The sequence below is a fragment of the Vipera berus genome, assembly GCF_964194415.1.
Source record: "Vipera berus genome assembly, chromosome: 1".
Classification (NCBI taxonomy): domain Eukaryota; kingdom Metazoa; phylum Chordata; class Lepidosauria; order Squamata; family Viperidae; genus Vipera; species Vipera berus.
Genome location: NC_138202.1, coordinates 126,094,767 through 126,114,057, shown reverse-complemented (window position 1 = coordinate 126,114,057; position 19,291 = coordinate 126,094,767). Strand labels below are relative to the sequence as shown.

General features: G+C 43.8%; 1 protein-coding gene across 1 annotated transcript; it reads right to left on the bottom strand.

Moving 5' to 3' along the window:
* Positions 1–7,857: 7,857 nt before the first annotated feature.
* LOC308660111 (uncharacterized protein) lies at positions 7,858–18,043 on the bottom strand (the record flags this gene model as incomplete). Its single annotated transcript, XM_081314330.1, has 3 exons — positions 7,858–7,905; positions 11,317–11,415; positions 17,527–18,043. The coding sequence occupies 3 exons, from the start codon at positions 18,041–18,043 to the stop codon at positions 7,892–7,894; spliced, it is 630 nt and encodes a 209-aa protein (XP_081170456.1). The 3' UTR covers positions 7,858–7,891.
* Between the last annotated feature and the right edge of the window lie 1,248 nt (positions 18,044–19,291).

The following is a 19,291-nucleotide window of genomic DNA, read 5'->3' as shown; positions in this document are numbered from 1 at the left end:
AAATGAGGAATAGTAGACTTTGTCTTTCATCAAGATGGCCTTGTAATATGAAGTTTTCTCCTAGCAATATGAAGGCACTATATGTGTACAACTGCTAGGAATCTTTCTGGTTCATCATCTGTATTTATTAATTTATTAATCAAATTGATCTATATCCCCCCCAGTGTTCATGTTAGTGGTACTGCATGAGCTTGTTTCAGTTGCCCCCCTGGGCAATTTGAATAAATTCTGTTACAGTGCATCAGATTTGGCTTGACAAAAATAAAATTTCTCTGTCTCCATGTGTATCAGTTCTGATTTATAAAGCAATCTTGTGAACGGAAGAGGCAGAAGCAGCATGGGGTGGTGGTTATCAGTTGTCAGTAAAACAAGGGAATGTGAAATCTATACCACAACCGTCTTCTATTTTTCTTCATTCATTTCTGTCCAGGCTCCCACGTGCTAGATAGCTGTGCTCATGACACAGAAAAATAGAGTTTTTGATCTCAGAGTAGCAGATGATAGAACAACACTTTTTTCTGCTGCTTTATTCTCTCCAAAACAAAACACATAATTCAGACTTCCTACCCAGTGGAGGGCTGATGAGATTTATTGAAAATGGAAGCCATCTTTGTGAACATGCTTGAAGTGAATGTATGGGTTGGGAATTCATTTGCTGGGGGCTATTCAAAGAATAAAGGCAGAAGAAAAAGCAGATAAATATCAAACTTGCTGTGGGGAAAATCAGAGGATGGAAGTCACAAATACACACCAAGAAAGCATGTAGCACACTTTTTATGTCCTTCAGATCTCTTACAAAGATTTGCATGTGATACAGAATCCTTCCTGATAGCCTGATATTCTGTGCACATCTCGGTAAATGTGCTACTTTTTAAGGAAAAATAGCTATAGCAATTGTGCAAATGAGCACACCTTGACACCCCTCACCCTTTTGCAGCACAAAAGCTCACTTTGAAACGATGGTGCAGTTCTCATCAGTTTAACTAGAAAGGCATTTCCAAACCACAGTCTGGAGGATTTAATCACTGTTTTTCAAATTAAGCAGAGGATTAATTAATTCACTTTATTTATATCAATAATTTATATGGCTATCCGTCTCACAGCAGTGACTCCAGGTGACGCACAGGGATTAAAACAACAGCTACAAGCAATGATTCATGAGGCCTCAGGTGAACAGTAATCCCAATCATTAAAAAATACATGAACAGCAGAACTTACTAAGTTCCTGGCCTAATCACATAGGGAAACAGCCAGGTTTTCAAAGCCTTGTGGGTCACGACCACCAGGATCTGGGGGGAGGGGATGCTGTATCAGAAGGCAGGCACTGCCAGAGAGATGGTGTCACTCCTTGATCCATCAAGAATGCCCTTTTTTATGGAGAGAGAATCTGGAGCATCATATTGTTGTTTTTTTTCATTCCCTTTTTCCTTATGCTGGTGTGTGGGTGTGTTTGTGTGTGTGTGTGTGTGTGTGTGTTGTGCATGTGTGTCTATGTGTGTCTATCTGTGTGTATGTTTTATAGCTATAAAATCTATATTTACTTATATGTAAACCAGTATAAGGAAAAAGAATGGAGGAAAAAAAATACCATATGATGCTCCAGATCCTCTCTCTCAATAAAAAAGGTCTTGCTGGATCAAGGAGCCATGCCTTCTCTGTGACAGTGCCACATCTATCTATCTATCTGTCTGTCTGTCTGTCTGTCTGTCTGTCTGTCTGTCTGTCTGTCTGTCTATCATCTATGTATTTCTGTTTAATTGGGAACAAATGAATTAGTCCACTTCATTTTTCCATTTAACTGCTCAGCCCATCTGCTTAGTATGCATAACCTCTAGATCCAGCCCACAAGGTGATATACAACTACACTTTGTTTGATTAAATATTGACAGATCGGTATGACTGCTTTATATTTCCTGAGTTTTACTCTGACCCTTGTCTGAGAGGCTCTATTAAATATGTACTATATTAAAGGGCAAAGGTGAGGAAGGAGAAGTTCAGCCGGGAACCCTTGACAAATCAAAAGTCACATATGTGTATCTTACAGGAAAGTGGAAGGATTGGCAATTGCACTGTGATGCTTGCTTCCTCGCTCTACATTGGTCTTATACATGCACACAAAGACACATAGTAGATTGAACTTGAACGAACACAAAACCTGCAGTTAAGATTTGGATTGACAGGATTAAAATATTCTGAAGTACTTATCAAAACTGTTCAAGTAATAGTTATTTCCCTTGCCCACAATAACATAAAAACTCAATTTCTTCCATTCACAGCCATGACTGTTGCCAGAGTCTGAGCTAAGCAATCATCTGTTTGGTATCTTATTTGTGTATGTTATGAAGTAGTTGTCTCTTTTTGTGCAGTTCTGTGATCTTTTTGCTGTGCAACTCAAATTGTTTTGAAAGAGAGTTAGATGAGAACAAATGGCATCATTAAAGAAATCGATCTGCAGTTATCATCATTATCATTTCTCAGAAATCTTGTCTCTTTAACTTTTACTTTCTTAAAGAGAATTTCACTGTATTGTTTCATTCTGCCTATGAAATTGTTTTATGACAATTAAATCGAGAGGTATGTTTTTACTGTATAACAACCAAGCTGTGACCCGTACTTTGTATAGTCAACACTGACTGTATAATTATATCAAGGGTGAAATAAAGATGAGAGTCAAAGAAATTAGGCCATTTTTGAAAACAACCCCTAGATTAACATAGCAACTAATATTTCATACTTTTATACAGGTTTAAAAATGATGGATAGAAGCACAAAAATCAACAAGTCTATGTCCAGATCTCAAGTGCTTTAAACAGTAACAGCTATCTTGAGTTCAGTTTAAATGTTTAAATTCACTTTGACATTTAAACAACTTCTACACAGATTTATGACTTACTCACATGAAGTATTTTTTAGACCACAGTAGCTATCCCAAGACATGAAAATCAGATCAACAAGATCAAATAGCTACCATCAAAGAAAAGATATAGGCTGAGAATAGAAAATGATAGAATATTATGTATAGTCACCTAAATTTCTTATCTAGCTGTAATCATTTCAGCAAAGAATCTATGATATCACCTAGGTAATGACAATTTATTCAGATACATTTTGGATCTTCTTGCCTCCAGACAACTCTCCTAACCTGAAACAACCTGTCACTATCGACAATATAATCCAAAAACCAGAAGTCAAAACTCAAGATACTAATATTTTCCCTGTAAATTTAGAACTATCTCTGTACAGGATCAAATAATGTCAGCAAGGTAACATAATTGGTAATGTGGCAAATATTATCACCAGTAATGCTCTTCTCCATACACACAATTCAAGTAAGTGCCAAAGAATAAATGGCGGAACATTTCAATCTACCAGGTCACTTTTTTATTAACCTTAAGATGGCTATATTGGAATAAAGGAAAATGCTGGCATTTGAGCCTGAACACAGACAATAATTTCCTGCCCAATACATGTGTTCTTTTACTCAGCAATGCTAAGATGGTTGTATTATCACTAATTAATGCTATTATCATTGTTGTGCATAAAATAAGTTCTAAATGAATTGTCACAGCCAGTAGTTACATATTCCATTGCCATTTAATTACAATCCTTTTATCCCTTATGCATGTGAGCACTGCTAACTGCAGATAACATGCCATGAACAGCCTCTAGTCCATAAAAGCTTACATAATCATACAATCCAGGAGTCTTTAAGGTGTTCTTTGTCATTTTTGATAAACAGATCAGTGTAATTATCCAACTGAATTATTATAAATTTTACATAATGTTACACATGTACTAGGTCACTGTTTTCAAATGAATGATTACAGATTAATTGGAAATATATTTATTCTAATTCAGAGGCCTCCAACCTTTTTGATTTGGTGGCCCAGAAAGGGAGGGAGGCACCATTATGTGCATGCGTGCCAATGGGATGCGCGCAAGCACATGTGCACACACAAATGGCCGCATGCGAGCACATGTGCACACTCAAACAGCTGCACACAAGCGCATGCACACAAGCAAATGGTGTGGCGCTAGCGCTGGTGGGACGCTATGGGCGGCACTAGTGGGACACTCTGCAACAGAGCAGTGCTCGCACCAGCAGGATGCTCGGGGTGGCACTAGTGCCAGTGGAACACTCTGGGGCAGTGCAGTGCTAGCACCGGCAGGATGCTCAGGGTGGCACCAGTGCCAGTGGGACACTCTGGGGCAGGGTGGTGCTAGTGCCAGCAGGATGCTCGGGGTGGCACTAGTGCCGGTGGGATGCTCAGGGGAGGGGCAGCGCTAGTACCGGTGGGATGCTTGGGGCAGCGCTAGCATGAGTGGGGGGGTGAGTGCACGCATGAGTGCGTGTGCACTGGCCATCCCTTCATGTGGCCTGATGGCCAAGCAGCCGTGGCCCGGTAGTGGGCCACGGCCCATAGGTTGGGAACCCCTGTTCTAATTTATCCATGCATTTTCTTTACAGCACACAAGTGTGTGTGTGTGTGTGTGTGTGAGTGAGTGTGTGTGTGTGAGAGAGAGAGAGAGAGAGAGAGAGAGAATACATGTAACAGTATCTCTGTATATGCTATACATCTGTTATATCTCCATTGAATTTGATACACTTCACTTTCTGTATAGCTTATCTTTTTTTTTTTGTCTCTCAGTAAAAAGTATGATACAATCAGGGCTGTGTGACCATTGGGAATGCCTGATTCAGATTCTGCTTTAAAGAATGATTATTCTATTTTTAAAACTTCACCCTCTATTATTAAAAAGCTTGGATGATTAGACTTCTTACACTGAAGGGGTAAAAGCTATCTGAAGTGGATCCAAGTACTAAGAGAAGCAATCAATAAATTATGTGTACATTTCTTGAGGGCATTATGAAAACATTATGATGTGTAGAACTTTCAAATCCATCTTGTGTATCTCGTGCAACCTTTGAGATAAAGCATCTCTTAAACTAAAAGTGAAAGTATCTAGAAAACTTTAAAAAGACTCTTTGCAGCCCAGCCATATTGCTAAATTCTACTTTAGCTTTCGATGCAAAATTAAAAAATAGAGCTACATTATTGTTTTTGGTGGATTATTCTCATTACTCCTGATGATCCTGAGTCATTGGAATTACATTAAAAACCAAGTAATTTTTGAAAGGATCCTTCATTTAAAATTGATAACTCCATAAAATTCCAGGAAGAAGATCCAATGCTTTAAAACAGGCACATGGAAAATTGCCTTATACCAGTTGAGATGTTTACATTGGTAGGCAGCAGGTCTCCAGTGTTTCAGATTGGAGGGTTTCCCAACCCTATGTTTAGAAAATCAGTGATTAATTTTGGGATTGATATGCAAAAGAGATGTTCCAGGTCTAAGATGGAGTCCTTTCTTTAATGTTAGAAGCATTGGTGAGCTTTTTTAAAAAAAAGAATCTAGACGTGTGTTGTGTTAGGGATGGCCAGATCTTGGAGTTTAACAGGTATTTTCAATGGATAATTTTGTGAACAAGACAATATCTTCCAAATCCTCAACTGACCATTATATTCCAAGTTTCTAAAATATTGTCTAATATCAGTAATTCAGTGACCCATGAAATCCACTGACACAATTCAGATGTCACATAGTGTTGTATCACTCAGAAGGTATAATCAACCAGTAGGAACTCAACTTATGCTAGACTTTTCTCCCCAAGATATTTGTGTGATAGACCCTGAATTTGTCTACCAAGAAACAAGGGGTATGCCTTGTATACAAATTTATCACAATCAGTTGCATATATTTTGGGAGACTTGTGTGCCCAGGATGTTCACTCCTCAGATGAACCTTAAAAGGCAGTGCCTGATAAAGCTATTAAAGTGTTATTTTACTTATTAACTGCTTCTCTGTGTGTGTTTCTCTCTCCCACCCAAAGTCATTGTGGTATTACTCCTTTCAAATCTAGATGATACCGGTAGGTAGGTAGGTAGGTAGGTAGGTAGGTAGGTAGGTAGGAAGGAAGGAAGGTAGGTAGGTACAGTAGGTAGGTAGGTAGAGATAGATAATATTTATCTACTCATTTAGATATTTCCTCATGTAGATCAATGCAGCCTATATAAAAACAACAATATGCAATATAAAGTCATTAGAACGAGTTACATAACCTATATAATTACAACTAAATCTGATAGTTGCACTTAATTACAGAAAGATCAGTTACTGGTTTGAAAAAGTACAGGGAAACTGTAATTCATCTAAAAGGCAGGAGGAGGAAGAGGAGTTCATAAGTTCCATTAACAACCCCTTCAATTAACTTACTTGTGCATTGCACAATATATATTTAAAGGTGAATATGTGTTTAAATTTTCATTTGAATCTATTTAGAATCCTTCAGGAAAAATCTCCCAAGTATTTCAGCCATATTTATTTCTATCTGCAGTTTTATTTTTCTCCAACTCTAATTCATCACAGCACCCCTGAGACGCCTTCAATCTCTCCTATTTGTGTAGGTCAGCATTACCATCTTCAAGATTTTATTTATTTATTTATATTTCATGTTTTTAGACTGCCCAGCTCCTTCAATTCTCGGGGTACTTTGCCAGTGATGCCTATCAAGTCCATTTTCAACATCTGCCTTATTACAAGGCTACTTTCTCAGATGCTCACAGTACAATCAAAGTGCATGTCTTACTCCATCAGCAAGTGGCAGATGATACCGATAGAAGATCTACTGTATTTCTGATCCTTACTCACTCTGTTGACCATTTGAGGTAAGGCAGGTAAGCATGTATGACATAGCAAAACTCATTACCTTGGTTTGATTGTCATTATTGTTCCCTGGTTACCAAGCTGCCAGACTTCTGCACCTTCATTATCTCAGCAGTGACACAGTTGCAAAGAAGCACCCTGCTGTACTTCAGGAGACCTCCAGCATCTTGAAATCAGAGTGTGCCGTCCTTAGAGCCTTGGTACTTGTTCACATTCAGAGAGGAAGCTGTCATGGGTCACTGAATGGTTTGTTTTTCCTCTTTTGTAGAAAGTACTGTAGGCTTTGTTTCTTTGTTCAGTTCAGCAATCAAGCTACTACCATCATGTAAAACATGATTTGATTCTTTCTCCATTTAGCACAGCTATGTGACTTATTTAAATAATCAAGAAAATGCCTTCAATTTCTCAACATTCAAAGAATCTCTCTTATTTTAAGCTGCCAATCGGGAAATACCTGCTTCTTGGTAGCGGACAGGTAGTAGATTCATCCTGCAGAGAAGTGGGAATTTCAAGGTGCAAGAGGTCAGGAATTAAGTCTCACCTTTGTTTGTTTGAACCTGCTTTAATCCTGAACCCTACTGATGTGTTTGAGAAGAGTTCCATAATCCTCAGTCAACAGCCATCAACCAGTATGTCTGGGCACATATTTCGTAGTACAAAGCCTAAGGGAGGTTGCCTTACATAAGCTGAAGTTTTAAACCCAGAAAACACTCAGCATTTGCATAATGCTGAGGAAACCCAATCACTGTGGATCAGTGTTTCAGGAAAGTTCTATCGTCATTATTAATCTTCTCCCTGAGAAATCCCTGAGGATCAAAAATGCAGTTTTGAAGGCCATGAGTCATCTGCCAGCTATTACTTCGTTCTTCTGTGTGCACACTGGGGGTTGCATTTATTTAATCTTTTAAGTGCTTCCATTTGTTATTTAGCAATTTCTGCTGCTAACAATTGGGTCCTACACATGTCGTTTTCATCATCCTATTCATATCCATTAATAACCTCAAATGAGAGTTGGGGAGGGAAGATGTTTCTCTAGCTTAACATTGATTACCTCATTGCCTGCTGGTTTATGATGGCTATTTTCTTTTCTAGATCACCTTGGCATTTTATCTTAGGTTTCCAGTAACTCATCTCCAAATTAAAACTTAGACAAACAGGAGTTAAGTTATCCAAATTTACCTACAATAGAACAGATGTTATTGAAAAACAGGATAAAATAGGCAAGTCCATAGAATTATAGAGACTCATGAAACCTTTATTTTAAATCATTTTTTTAAATTGTAGGAAAATGCAGGAAATCAGAGGGCTTGCATTGATTACACACAACAGCCTAAAACTGACATGTCAAACTTGCAACGTCACGTGACATTGCGCAATGTATCGAAGCTTTTTCTCCGTTGATGGCAATGGGGTGAGTGCAGTTTTGGGATGACGTGTCCAGCCTGCGGGCTGGCAGTTTGACACCCCTGTCCTAAAAGGTCTTCCCTATGTGGGCCGTCCAAAATATCCATCCAGAGAGGTAGTAGATTTCCCTTCAAATGAAGGTTGAACAGACATCTGTTGGGAATGCTTTTCATTTGGATTCTTGCCCTGGGCAAAGAGTTAGACTCAGTTACCTAAATGACTCTACCAGCTAGTCCATTTTGATTACTCTGTCCATCTTTTCTAGCAGCATGGCCACTGTCTTCCAGAGGGATCTTCCATTTGCATAGAGTCCTGGTTTTCCCACCATTTCTATCTCCTTCCTAGCACCAAAAAAGACATGGGGGAGGGAGAGAGAAAGAGAGAAAACAGCTCCTCTCTCCCCAGAGAAATGATAAGAGTGATGGGAATTATTTTCTGATTATTGCAAAAAAAATGACAAGACTGAATAGCTCTGAAATATTTTCTTATCCTAAAAGCTCTTCATTTGCATTCATTTGGTGTCCTTAAGCTCAGCCTCATGGATAAATAACCATAAGATATAAGATAAGTCAGGTCCAAACTGCATTCCTTTTCTGGGGTTGGGTAAGGTGAGAGAAAAATAGTACTGGGGGGCATCATGACTGGGACGAGCATGGAGGCTTTAAATCTAGTATTCTAAATTGGCTGCTGAAAATCTATAGTGCTACTAAAACAGTTCCTTGAGTAAGTGAATATTTGTTTGTTGGCTACATGTTTGTTGACCATGTTACCTCCTTGGAGCTCAAAGTTTTTCCCTGCAGCAATCTTAAGTACTCCGAGAACAAGAATAGGAAACCCATATCTTTCCAGAAATCTCTTGAATTATAACTCCCATCGTAGCTGATAATTAACCACGATGGCTAGAGCTGACTCAGCCTTCCATCCCAGCCTTCCATCCTTCCGAGGTAGGTAAAATGAGGACCCAGATTGTTGGGGGCAATAAGCTGACTTTGTAATAATGCCGCTTGGGGGGGGGTGAAAGCCCTAATAAGCAGGCATATACATAGAGTGAAGGCTATTGCTAAGCACATTTGATTTGTGCTTACCGTATTTTCCGGCGTATAAGACGACCCCCTACTTTTAAGAGGTTTTTCAAGGTTTTTTGTCTTATATGCCGGAAAATACTTACATGCTCTGCCCTCCCTGTCCGTCGCAGAGGAGGCGAAGGCCCGACTGGCCCCGCCGGCCCTCCCGCTGCTCCCGCGCTTCTGCCAGCCCCAGAGGCGCAGCGTTTCCCGGGCGGCAGGCAGCGCCGGAGGGCAGCCACCACCCCGCCATGGCCGGCGCCCCTCCTGCTTCCCCCCCAGGCCTTGAACGTGGGGCTGCTGGCCGTCCTGCAGGTGCTGGGCCAGGCCGTCCTGCCACTGCCCCTCAGTGCCACGCTCACGGCGGCTGCCTGCTGGCTCATCTCGGTTGCGCTGATGCGCCCGAGCGGCTGCTTCTCCCGTCCTTGGCGGCTCGCACTCCTAGTTGCAGCACATTGGAGTAAGCGCCGGCAGAGGCTGCTCTTCGGTCACCCGCCGGGAAACTTGCCAAACCGGGAGAGCGACTGCCGCGCCCACGCCCTGCCTGGGACGCCGCGCCTGCCTGCCTCTTAAAGTGCCCACCCTGCATCCCTCTGGCCAAGGCAAAGGCGGCTGATGAGGACACCGACCTCACTCCACGGGCGGTGGGAAGAGCTGCCATGTCTGGGGACTCCTCCTCCTACTACTACTACTCCTTCCCCCCCTCCCGCCGCCCTCTCACCTCACAAAACGGCCTCTTAGTCCGGCGCGCAGCTCCGATCCCGGCCACCAGGCTGGCTCGTCTCCGACAGCACCGCCCGGCGGAAGCGCATCCCCACGGGGGGGAGAGCGGTGCTGGTGACAGGTGAGTCCGGCGGGCGCAAGGCCCTCCCCTCGGGCCAAGAGCCAACGGGCAGCGCCACCTTCGCGTGGGGAGAGCCGCCCGACGCTCCCGCCCAGCCGTGTCCCGGAGCCGCGCCGGAGTTAGCTCAGTTGCGCGGGGCGGCCCGGCTTTGCAAGAACGGGGACGCTCGACTGATTTGTTTTTTTTCCCGGCGTATAAGACGACCCGGCGTATAAGACGACCCCCCAACGTTTGAGAAGATTTTCATGGGTTAAAAAGTCGTCTTATGCGCCGGAAAATACGGTAGATTGTAAGCCGCCCTGAGTCTTCGGAGAAGGGCGGGATATAAATGGGATTAAAATAAAAATAAAATAAACTGATAGAAGCTGGAATCCAGGTCCATTCTGAAGACCACACCATCCCAACTCAGAATGTAAATAAGGTCTCAGTTTGAAACACCATGGGCCCTAACAATATTTAAATACATCTGACTGAAAATTACCCATTGATTTGCAACAATGGCTTGTAGGTCTGAAAAATAACCTGATTTTATTGCTACCTTAGCCCTGTACTTCCTCTTTTACTCCAATGCCTATGAGGATTTTGGCTTGCATGCTTCCCTTTATACTGACTTCCCTTGTCTCTCTACGAGGAGTCACCAGATGGTGCTGTGACATACATTTACTAGTATATTGATTGTAAAATGATGGATCCACCCTCTATTACCAAGGGACTTTAAGAAACCTTGTAGAAGGCCCAAATGAAAAGCATATTGTGAGCTGAAAACAAGCATTCATTGTTTACTAAGTTGCTGTTATTTTCAACCATAATGTCACATTCTCTGCAGGACCAGTCCCTTTTGGTTGAATAAATGAATTGCTCTGCCTATAAAACACCACTTCTATTTAAATTCTTCCAAATTTTCTTATTGCTCACAATTGGCATCAGATATTTTCACTATTGAGGCATGGAGCTTTCTGTTACTCTTTCTCAGATTGCCATGGGCATCTGTGAATCAGTGTGTGTGTAAGGGAGTCACATGATTGATGCCCTATACCTTTTTAGATAGAATGCACATTAAAAAGGCGTATCAATCACTTGGTTGCAGCTGCTAGCTCAACTTTTTTGACCTCCCCAGACACCCCTGTCTGTGGAACATGAACCTTATCAAATCCCACGGCAGTTAATGAATTTTCTAGCCAGGTATAACCGATGTCTTTTTTGAGCAGCTGAGAATTGGGCAATGTCTTATCCCAATCCCTCAGATGGCTCCATCCCTAATGCAACAGCATTACTTACAAATTTTTCTCCCCAGTAACTCTGGGATTTCCACCATGGTACCAGGGTGCTCATGAGTAGCTCTTCTGAAGTTCACCAGGATAACTGTCTTCTCCCCATCTACGTTGAAAACAAAAATTAATTGAAATCTGGCAAATCATCAGCCTCTAGTATCCCATTTAGTTCCAAAAATGTCTGCAAGGTACAAATGAGCCCTATAAGTTAGAAAATAAAAATGAACTTTTACCTCCCAATGCTTTGTTGAAAGCACAAACCAACAGAAGAAGGGATAGGAAGGCGTTTTCTACAGAAGGGAAGCTATGCTATGTAGAGATAACATTTTAGTTATCTATGGGTACCTTGTTTTCCATTAAGCTATTTTGTGCACAGGCAAACCTCCTTGCTGCCCGGCAACAGGCACAGAAACAGATTTCTCTAGAATTTTGTCATGATCACAAGCATCAAGTAAATAGAACCTCTCCAGTAGTAGTCAAAATACTATTCCTCTGAGGTGGGTTACTTCCTTTCATTAAGAAAAGTTCAGAGCCAAGCCATTGCAGCCAAACAGGGTCTTTTTTATTGCCCCCTCCCTTCCGCTTCTTGGCAGACAAAATTTCTCTAAAGGAAACCCTAAACTCAGCTCAGACAATAATATTTTTATCAGTTGTCTTCCTGCTCCATTGATAGTTCCTAATCTTCAGTGGAATGGGTTGTTTGTTTGCAAAAAGTGGCAGGATGACATTCTTCTTATAGAGCTTTCTGTTTCACTCTTTCGAGCAACAGAAGTCAACTGTCTTGAAAGCCAGAGTGCAACATTTAGAGTTTGCCTGATAGCCCTCCGTAGTGTTTTGTATCATTCCTCTATCGGTTTTTCAGAACTGTCTGGATGAAAAGGAATACTGGTACTTTAGAATATATCTGTGTACTATACATCCACAAACACTCTGATAAACCTACAATGTTCTTTAAAGGACATGACAGTGTGGTGTAAAAATGTGGACAAAATAAAATTTATTCCTATCTTCTCATGCTAAAATTCAGATTTATTCAATGAAACTGATTGTTGGAAATTTCTGACTCCAGTTAGAACAGCCTTCAGAAATATGCGAGTATCTATATATTCTATATGTCTGCATCAATGATTTTTTTTTTATCTGATAGAGCATATGTGATGCTTCTAAGAACAAGGTTGGAATGGATCTTATGATCCAGGTTTTGCACAATTTGATCTGTTTAATTTGTATTTACTTTTTCAGTCACTGTATTTAGGAATACATTTTATTTCTCTCGTTCTGTACCTCATCAGTCACACTGAAGCTTGAGGCATCGCAAATTCTGCTGATTTCCCTTCTGATAGATTTGAAAGTAATTTTGGAACAAAGTTAAAAGAAAAATGGCAAACCAGAAGGAGTTAAACAGCTCTCTTCCCTACTCATACCAGTTCTGCACTTACAGCTTCTTTTAAAAATGTCTCTTTTAAAAAGGCATTTTTGTTAAAGGATCTGTTAGACCTTCCACCTATTTATATGCAAGCTGCACAACAGTTAGCTAACACACAGGCTTGTAGTAAACACTTGTCAGCCTGACCTTGAAACCTGAGAAATTCCCTTTGCTTTCAGAGCTGACAGAAAAAAATGAAAGAAGAAAGAAGGTCCCACTTTTCTTGTCATTTTAAAGTGACAATCCAATTGATAGGTGTTAAATATTTGTGTCCCTAGCTAAATCTCAGTAATAGCAGAAGTGAAGCTGGCTCACAAACGAATTTGCCTAGTGTAAATGAAGAACAGAAAACCATTTTTAACAGTAAAAGTCACAGTGGAAGGGAACAGTTGTGCAGCTAAAAGTCAACTTTACTAGAGAAATAACTGGGTCAGGGGTTGCTTCCATAAATAACTCACATAAATAAAAGTTTGTTTTAGTTCCCTAATTTCTGACTGGAATAGTGTAGTTGAACCCCTAAATCAAGAATGAACAGCACATGACCCTCCAACTGTTTTTATCCTATTTCTATCAACCCTAATCAACTCTTGGTTAAAATAAAATGTAGTCTAAAAAGTAGATCCATAAGCAGCCTGTAAGAATATACTAGCATGGGTCACATCTCCTGCTAAACCATGGATTATTCAAACATGATTTGCCAATTGGGTGACTTCACCCAAACATTTTTAAGTCTCATTAAATTGCTATCTATAAAGCACTCATACCAAATGCTCCACTAAATGCAACCTAATTCATACGTTAATGCAATGTGTGAACTCAGTCATATCTTTGCATAAGAAGAATTTGCCTGAATCAAACCAAATTTCCTTTTAGGCAGCATCAGTGACCACCAAATGCCTCTGGCAAATTTGCAAATGGGTTGAACTGACAATTTGTTTCTGAAGTTTAAAATAAAAACCTGCCAGTCAAAAAAGAAACCATTAAGTTAAATAGGCTATCACTCCAAATGTTTTGTTTTCTGTCCATCTTGACTTCCATGCATATGTTTAAAAAAGAAAATGAGAAATCAAGGACAACATTTCATCTCTCCGATCTTGCAGTTCCTGTGCTCTTCAGCTTCTTTTGGCATCCCATGAGGCTTTCATCACTTGAGACATTTATTGATAAAAGAAGGAAATGTTACAGAACTTATCTTGCCCATTGCACAGATGGCACCTCTCGGCTCATGAGTGAAGTTTCATATTTGGTTTAATTCCCTTTACTTAAGTTCTCACATTTAACATGCAAAAAAGATAATATAGATTCTCTGTCAAAGAACTGAACTTAATACAGATAGCTTTCTGCTGTGCCATCACTTTAACTGTGAACAGGAGCGGGGTGGGGTGGGAATACTCATTGTCAAAATTTCCAAACCGAACCCAAAATGAATGATCTCAATCACATTTTCCTCATCCATAGTATTTCTACACTCCAGCAATGACTTTGAAGGTACAAGCTACAACATGCTATATATTACATTGATTTGACTGCTAAATGTTTGATGAAGAGGAGGTACCCAGTGTGAACCACAAGTGCAAGATCAATAGGACACTAAAAACTCATATGATGTTGACATCCTTCCTGTTAATAACTTTAAAAATAAGGGACAATTTCTAGCTGTGTTTTATTAATGGAGTCACCTGGGATGACCTCTTCTTGACTTCCCTGTAAAAACCTAGAGGGGCTTCAGTGGGGAAGACTGGTGGAGTAGAAGAAAACGAGACACATACATTTTCACATATTTTTTATATATATACAACCATATAAACACCCACCCACTGGCAAACCTCCTTGCTTCAGAAAAAAATACAGATCTCCCCTTAAAGTTCATGGAAATAAAATATAGCTCTTTTAAAAGAGTATTTGCTCAGATGTGTCAGGATTCATGCATCCATGTACACAGTGTCACCAGTTTATACTTACAATTGACAAACCTATGATTGGACTTTCCTCTGGCAGATTTCATAATAAGCTCTGATTCTGAAAGGCAACCTCTGCCTTGCTATGATGAAGGGATAACAGCTTCTTTACTCCAGAAGATCACGCCATCCAGTTCTGAGCATGAGACTCTTCCAATTTCTTCTGATTTCAAGGATGAATTCCTTGTAATCTCACCAATTGCATAACTGAACTTTAAAAGCACAAGCAGCCCCTCCAATGGGCTAAACTTCTTTGTAAGGCTTCTGATTGTGTTCACATACCACACTAAGCTGTAATATGATTAATATTATGTGTTTTGTGTACCGAGTTTCATTCTTAAATGAATTGTGCAAGCTGTTTGTGGTTTGCAAAACATGGGCAAGCAAATCACAGCTTGGTGCAATGTGTGATCCAATTACATAGCTCAGTCAGAGGGTCTTCTGAAATTTGCTAATATGCTCGTGCCACTCCTGCTCTGATCCCTGGGCTCCAGCATAAGCAAACATCCTTCCCATGTGCATCATTTTTAATTTGGTGAATTTTTGGAAATAGTGTGAAGGCATTCGTTTCTTTTATTTAATATTTGACTGCATATACAGGAAAAGTTGCTGTCAGAATCCATTTATATCACATTTCATAAATGTATAGGTAGAACATTGTGCTTATTCTGGGGATTCTGCCATCTCTCCGAGAGGGGGGAGAGGATGGTTACTTAAGGGATCTTCAAACAACAGGGAAACGTTTGAACTGGGGAAGGGAGGGGGTCGTTGAACTGGGGAAGGGAGGGGGTCGCCTCCAAGAAGCTAACGCGGTCGTTAGCTTCTTGGAGGCGTACGCGCAGGGCCGCAATCCTCCCTTCGCATGCCGTTGCAGAAGAACAGCTCCAACAGCCACATCGCTCGCATCAGCCTGTACTACGTAGGGCAGGTCAGGGTTCGGGTGTTGCAGGACGGGCTCCCTAGCAAACTGCGCCTTGAGCGCCTCAAAAGCCCGCTGGCATGTAGTGGTCCACGCAAGCTTCTGCCCTGGCCGCGGCAATGTTGCCATCTGTTTAGTCCGCAGTAGATCCGTGAGCGGCAGGGCAATGGAAGCGAAATGTGGAATAAATTGTCGATAAAAGTTAGCGAAGCCTAGAAAACTCTGCAACTGTTTCCGGGTCCGTGGGGCCTGCCACAGTACGATTGTCGGAAGGAGGAGGTAGTACAGGCACTGGTACCGCCGCCCCGCCCGGTGGAGGAGACGGAGCACAGGGCCAACGCCGTGACAGACGATTTCCTGCGGACCTGTAAGGGAGCGTTGGCGACTGATGAATGGGTGCAGGCGCACCCCGACACCCTCTCGTTGCGGGACGGTTTAGCTTGGCACGGGGCCAGGTTGTATGTGCCTGCAGCGGCACGGGATCAAGCGCTCTACCAATGCCATGACGCCAGGCAGGCAGGTCATTACGGGTTCGTGAAAACCCTGCATCTGGCCCGCCGCCAGTTCTGGTGGCCAACCATGAGACGGGACATTGAAAGCTACGTGCAGAAGTGCCGCATTTGCGCAACCACTAAGCCCTCTACTAATAAACCGGCAGGCCTTCTGCAACAGGTGGCAGACCCCGTACGACCTTGGCAGGACATTGCAATGGACTTTGTGGTCGAGCTACCGGAAAGCAGGGGATATAACGTTTTGTGGACAGTAGTAGACTTGTTCTCGAAACAAGCCCACTTTATCCCCTGTAAGGGATTGCCCTCAGCCCGTCGGCTGGCCTGGCTGTTTGTCCAACATATATATCGTCTCCACGGGGTGCCACGACGTATCATCTCCGACCGTGGGGTACAGTTCACGGCCCGGTTCTGGAGGGATTTCGTACGTTATATTGGAGCAACACAGGGCCTGAGCTCGGCGTACCACCCAAGCACGAATGGAGCTGCGGAACGTGCAAACGCGGCGGTGGAGCGATACCTGCGTTGTTATGTGTCATACCAACAGTCTGAATGGGTGGACCTGTTATCCTTCGCGGAAGTAGCCTACAACAATGCAGTGCATAGCAGCACTGGGTTCTCTCCCTTTAAAGTGGTATCTGGTTATGAGTTCGTTCCTATCGCGGGGTGCGACCAGGGGGCCCCGGCATCCTGCACACCTGGGGAGTGGATGCGCCGGTTGGAGGAGGTGTGGGGGATAGCTAAGAAGGCGTTAGAGCGAGCTGCAGGGTCATACAAAGAGCAGGCAGACAGGAAGAGACGGCCGTTTGCACCTCCCAAAGTAGGTGATCTTGTCTACCTCTCCACGAAATACCTGCGGCTACAGGTGCCATGTAGAAAACTAGGGCCCAAATATCTCGGACCCTTCCGGGTTATACAGGTAGTAAATCCCGTCACCGTCAGACTTCGGCTACCCCCCCTACTTGGAAAGATACACCCCGTCTTCCACAGTAGCCTGCTGAAGCCTGCTACAACCGCCTCTGTGGCGGCAGGGGAGGGCGGCCCAGGGCCTGTACACGGCAGCCACTATGAGGTACAGGAGATCCTGGACTCCCGGAAACGAAGGGGGCGGGTGCAATACTTGGTGCTCTGGAAGGGGTACCCCATGGAGGAAGCCACCTGGGTACGGGATGGGGATGTGTGTGCACCACGCCTTCTCCGCGCTTTCCACCGGAAACACCCGGGGAAGCCGGGGGAGACCCGGGGGGGACTGCTGATCATGTTACGGACTGCTCACCTCTCTCTCCTTGCATTCCAGGTGGGCCCCTGGTAGAGGGGGCAGCATGTCGGGCCTCGGAAGCCCGACACTCGAAGGGGGGCCCCTCCACCCCCCCGGCACACCCTGCTTTCCGCCCACCAACCTCACCCGGCTCCAGGGTGGCCCGGAAAGGCCGGAGACCTGCGCCGCTCCTCCCGCCGCATCCGGATGCGCCGCGGCTGCTGTCCTCGCCCGGCGGCGCGTCGTCACACGGCTCCCCGGCTTGGAAGGCTCCGGGACCCGCGCCGCCTCTTCTGACGCTTCCGGACGCGCCGCAGCTGCAGACCTCGCCCGGCGGCGCGTCTGCACGCGGCTCCCCGGCTCGGACGGCTCCGGGACCCGCGCCGCCTCTCCTGACGCTTCCGGACGTGCCGCAGCTGCAGACCTCGCCCGGCGGCGCGTCTGCGCGCGGCTCCCCGGCTCGGACGGCTCCGGGACCCGCGCCGCCTCTTCTGTCGCCTCCGGACACGCCGCAGCTGCTGACCTCGCCCGGCGGCGCGTCTCCGCAAGGTTCCCCGGCCTGCGGCTTGCCCGGTGGAGGCCCGGGCCGGCTCAGCGTCTCAGCGGCCTGGGAGGCTTCGAGAGCTTCGGCCTCGCGGTGGATTGCGTCAGACCCCGACGCCATGCCTGCGCAGGACTGTATGGCAACGCCATTAGGGGCTGGGTCCCTCCCCGCTGCGATGACCGGGTGGCTGGGGGCTTCGGCCGTGGACGATGGCAGGGGGGTTCGGAGGTGGGCGCGGCAGGGAGTGGGTGAGGGGAAAGAGCACGGTGGTGGCAACACATTGGAGGGGGCTTACCTGACTGGGCGATGGGCGAAAGGCCTTGTAGGGGCGGGGTGGGGAAGTTATAGGGAGTGGGAGGGTGGAGGCGTGTTTGGGTGGAGTTTGGGTGGGGTTTTCGGGTGTGTATATAGCAGCGTTGGCTGTAGGTAGCGGCCAACGCTGGCTTTGTTTCTTGTTGCGGCTGTTGCTCTGAAGAATAAAGTGCTTCTAGACTGCAGCAGAAGTCTCTCGTTCCTGTGTTCGGCACTTGCCCTGCTTGTTGCAGGACGAGTTTTGACAGGGGATCTGGATCGCATCTTCATTTACAACTGAAAAGGAAGAAGCAATAACAATAAAAACAAGGAGAGTTCCCTTTCCCACGGAAGGGCCTGACACCTAAGCAAATGATGGGAGCCTGACCAAATGGATGAGGGGAGGGGGCTGAAATGGGAATGCTTTATATAGGATTGAAATGTAACTTTGTTAGATTCCGTCTTGTATTGCCACAATCGGTTCCATCCTAGTAAACATTTTCCTTTTGGACTAAACTTGCATCCAAGAGTTCTTATTTCCTAAGATGTGGATTGAGGTGGGTCCTGACAGTTGCCTTCAAGTTGAGCTTGTCTTCTGATGACTGCATCCATGCTGTTTTCTTCTGCCTTTATGACTTGTTTTGAATGGATCTCAAATACTCTTTTTCATGCATGCCAGTTCATACCTTCACACAGACAGTGCTCAGATTGCATAAGACTAAACCTAACTTTATGGAAGAAGGTGCAAGGACATTGGTCGTTATTGCCTCATATTGATGGCATTCAACCGAGTGTACACAAAAATCAACTTAGGCAAATGTTTCTGAAAAAGAATCATTGCATAACCCAGGGAATGTCTGTATAGCACAAAAACATATAGCAAAAACATTATGATAGATCTAGTATGGCATTATATCATTATAATCATACCGAAATACATTAGCATTACAGCATACGACTACACTGTTAATTTCTGTTGTATGCTAGCAACAATGCACTGCCATTATAATACCTGGATTGGTTTATAGTAACAGCATAGTAGTGACAGTATTGCAGAAGTAGTTTGCTATACTTTTC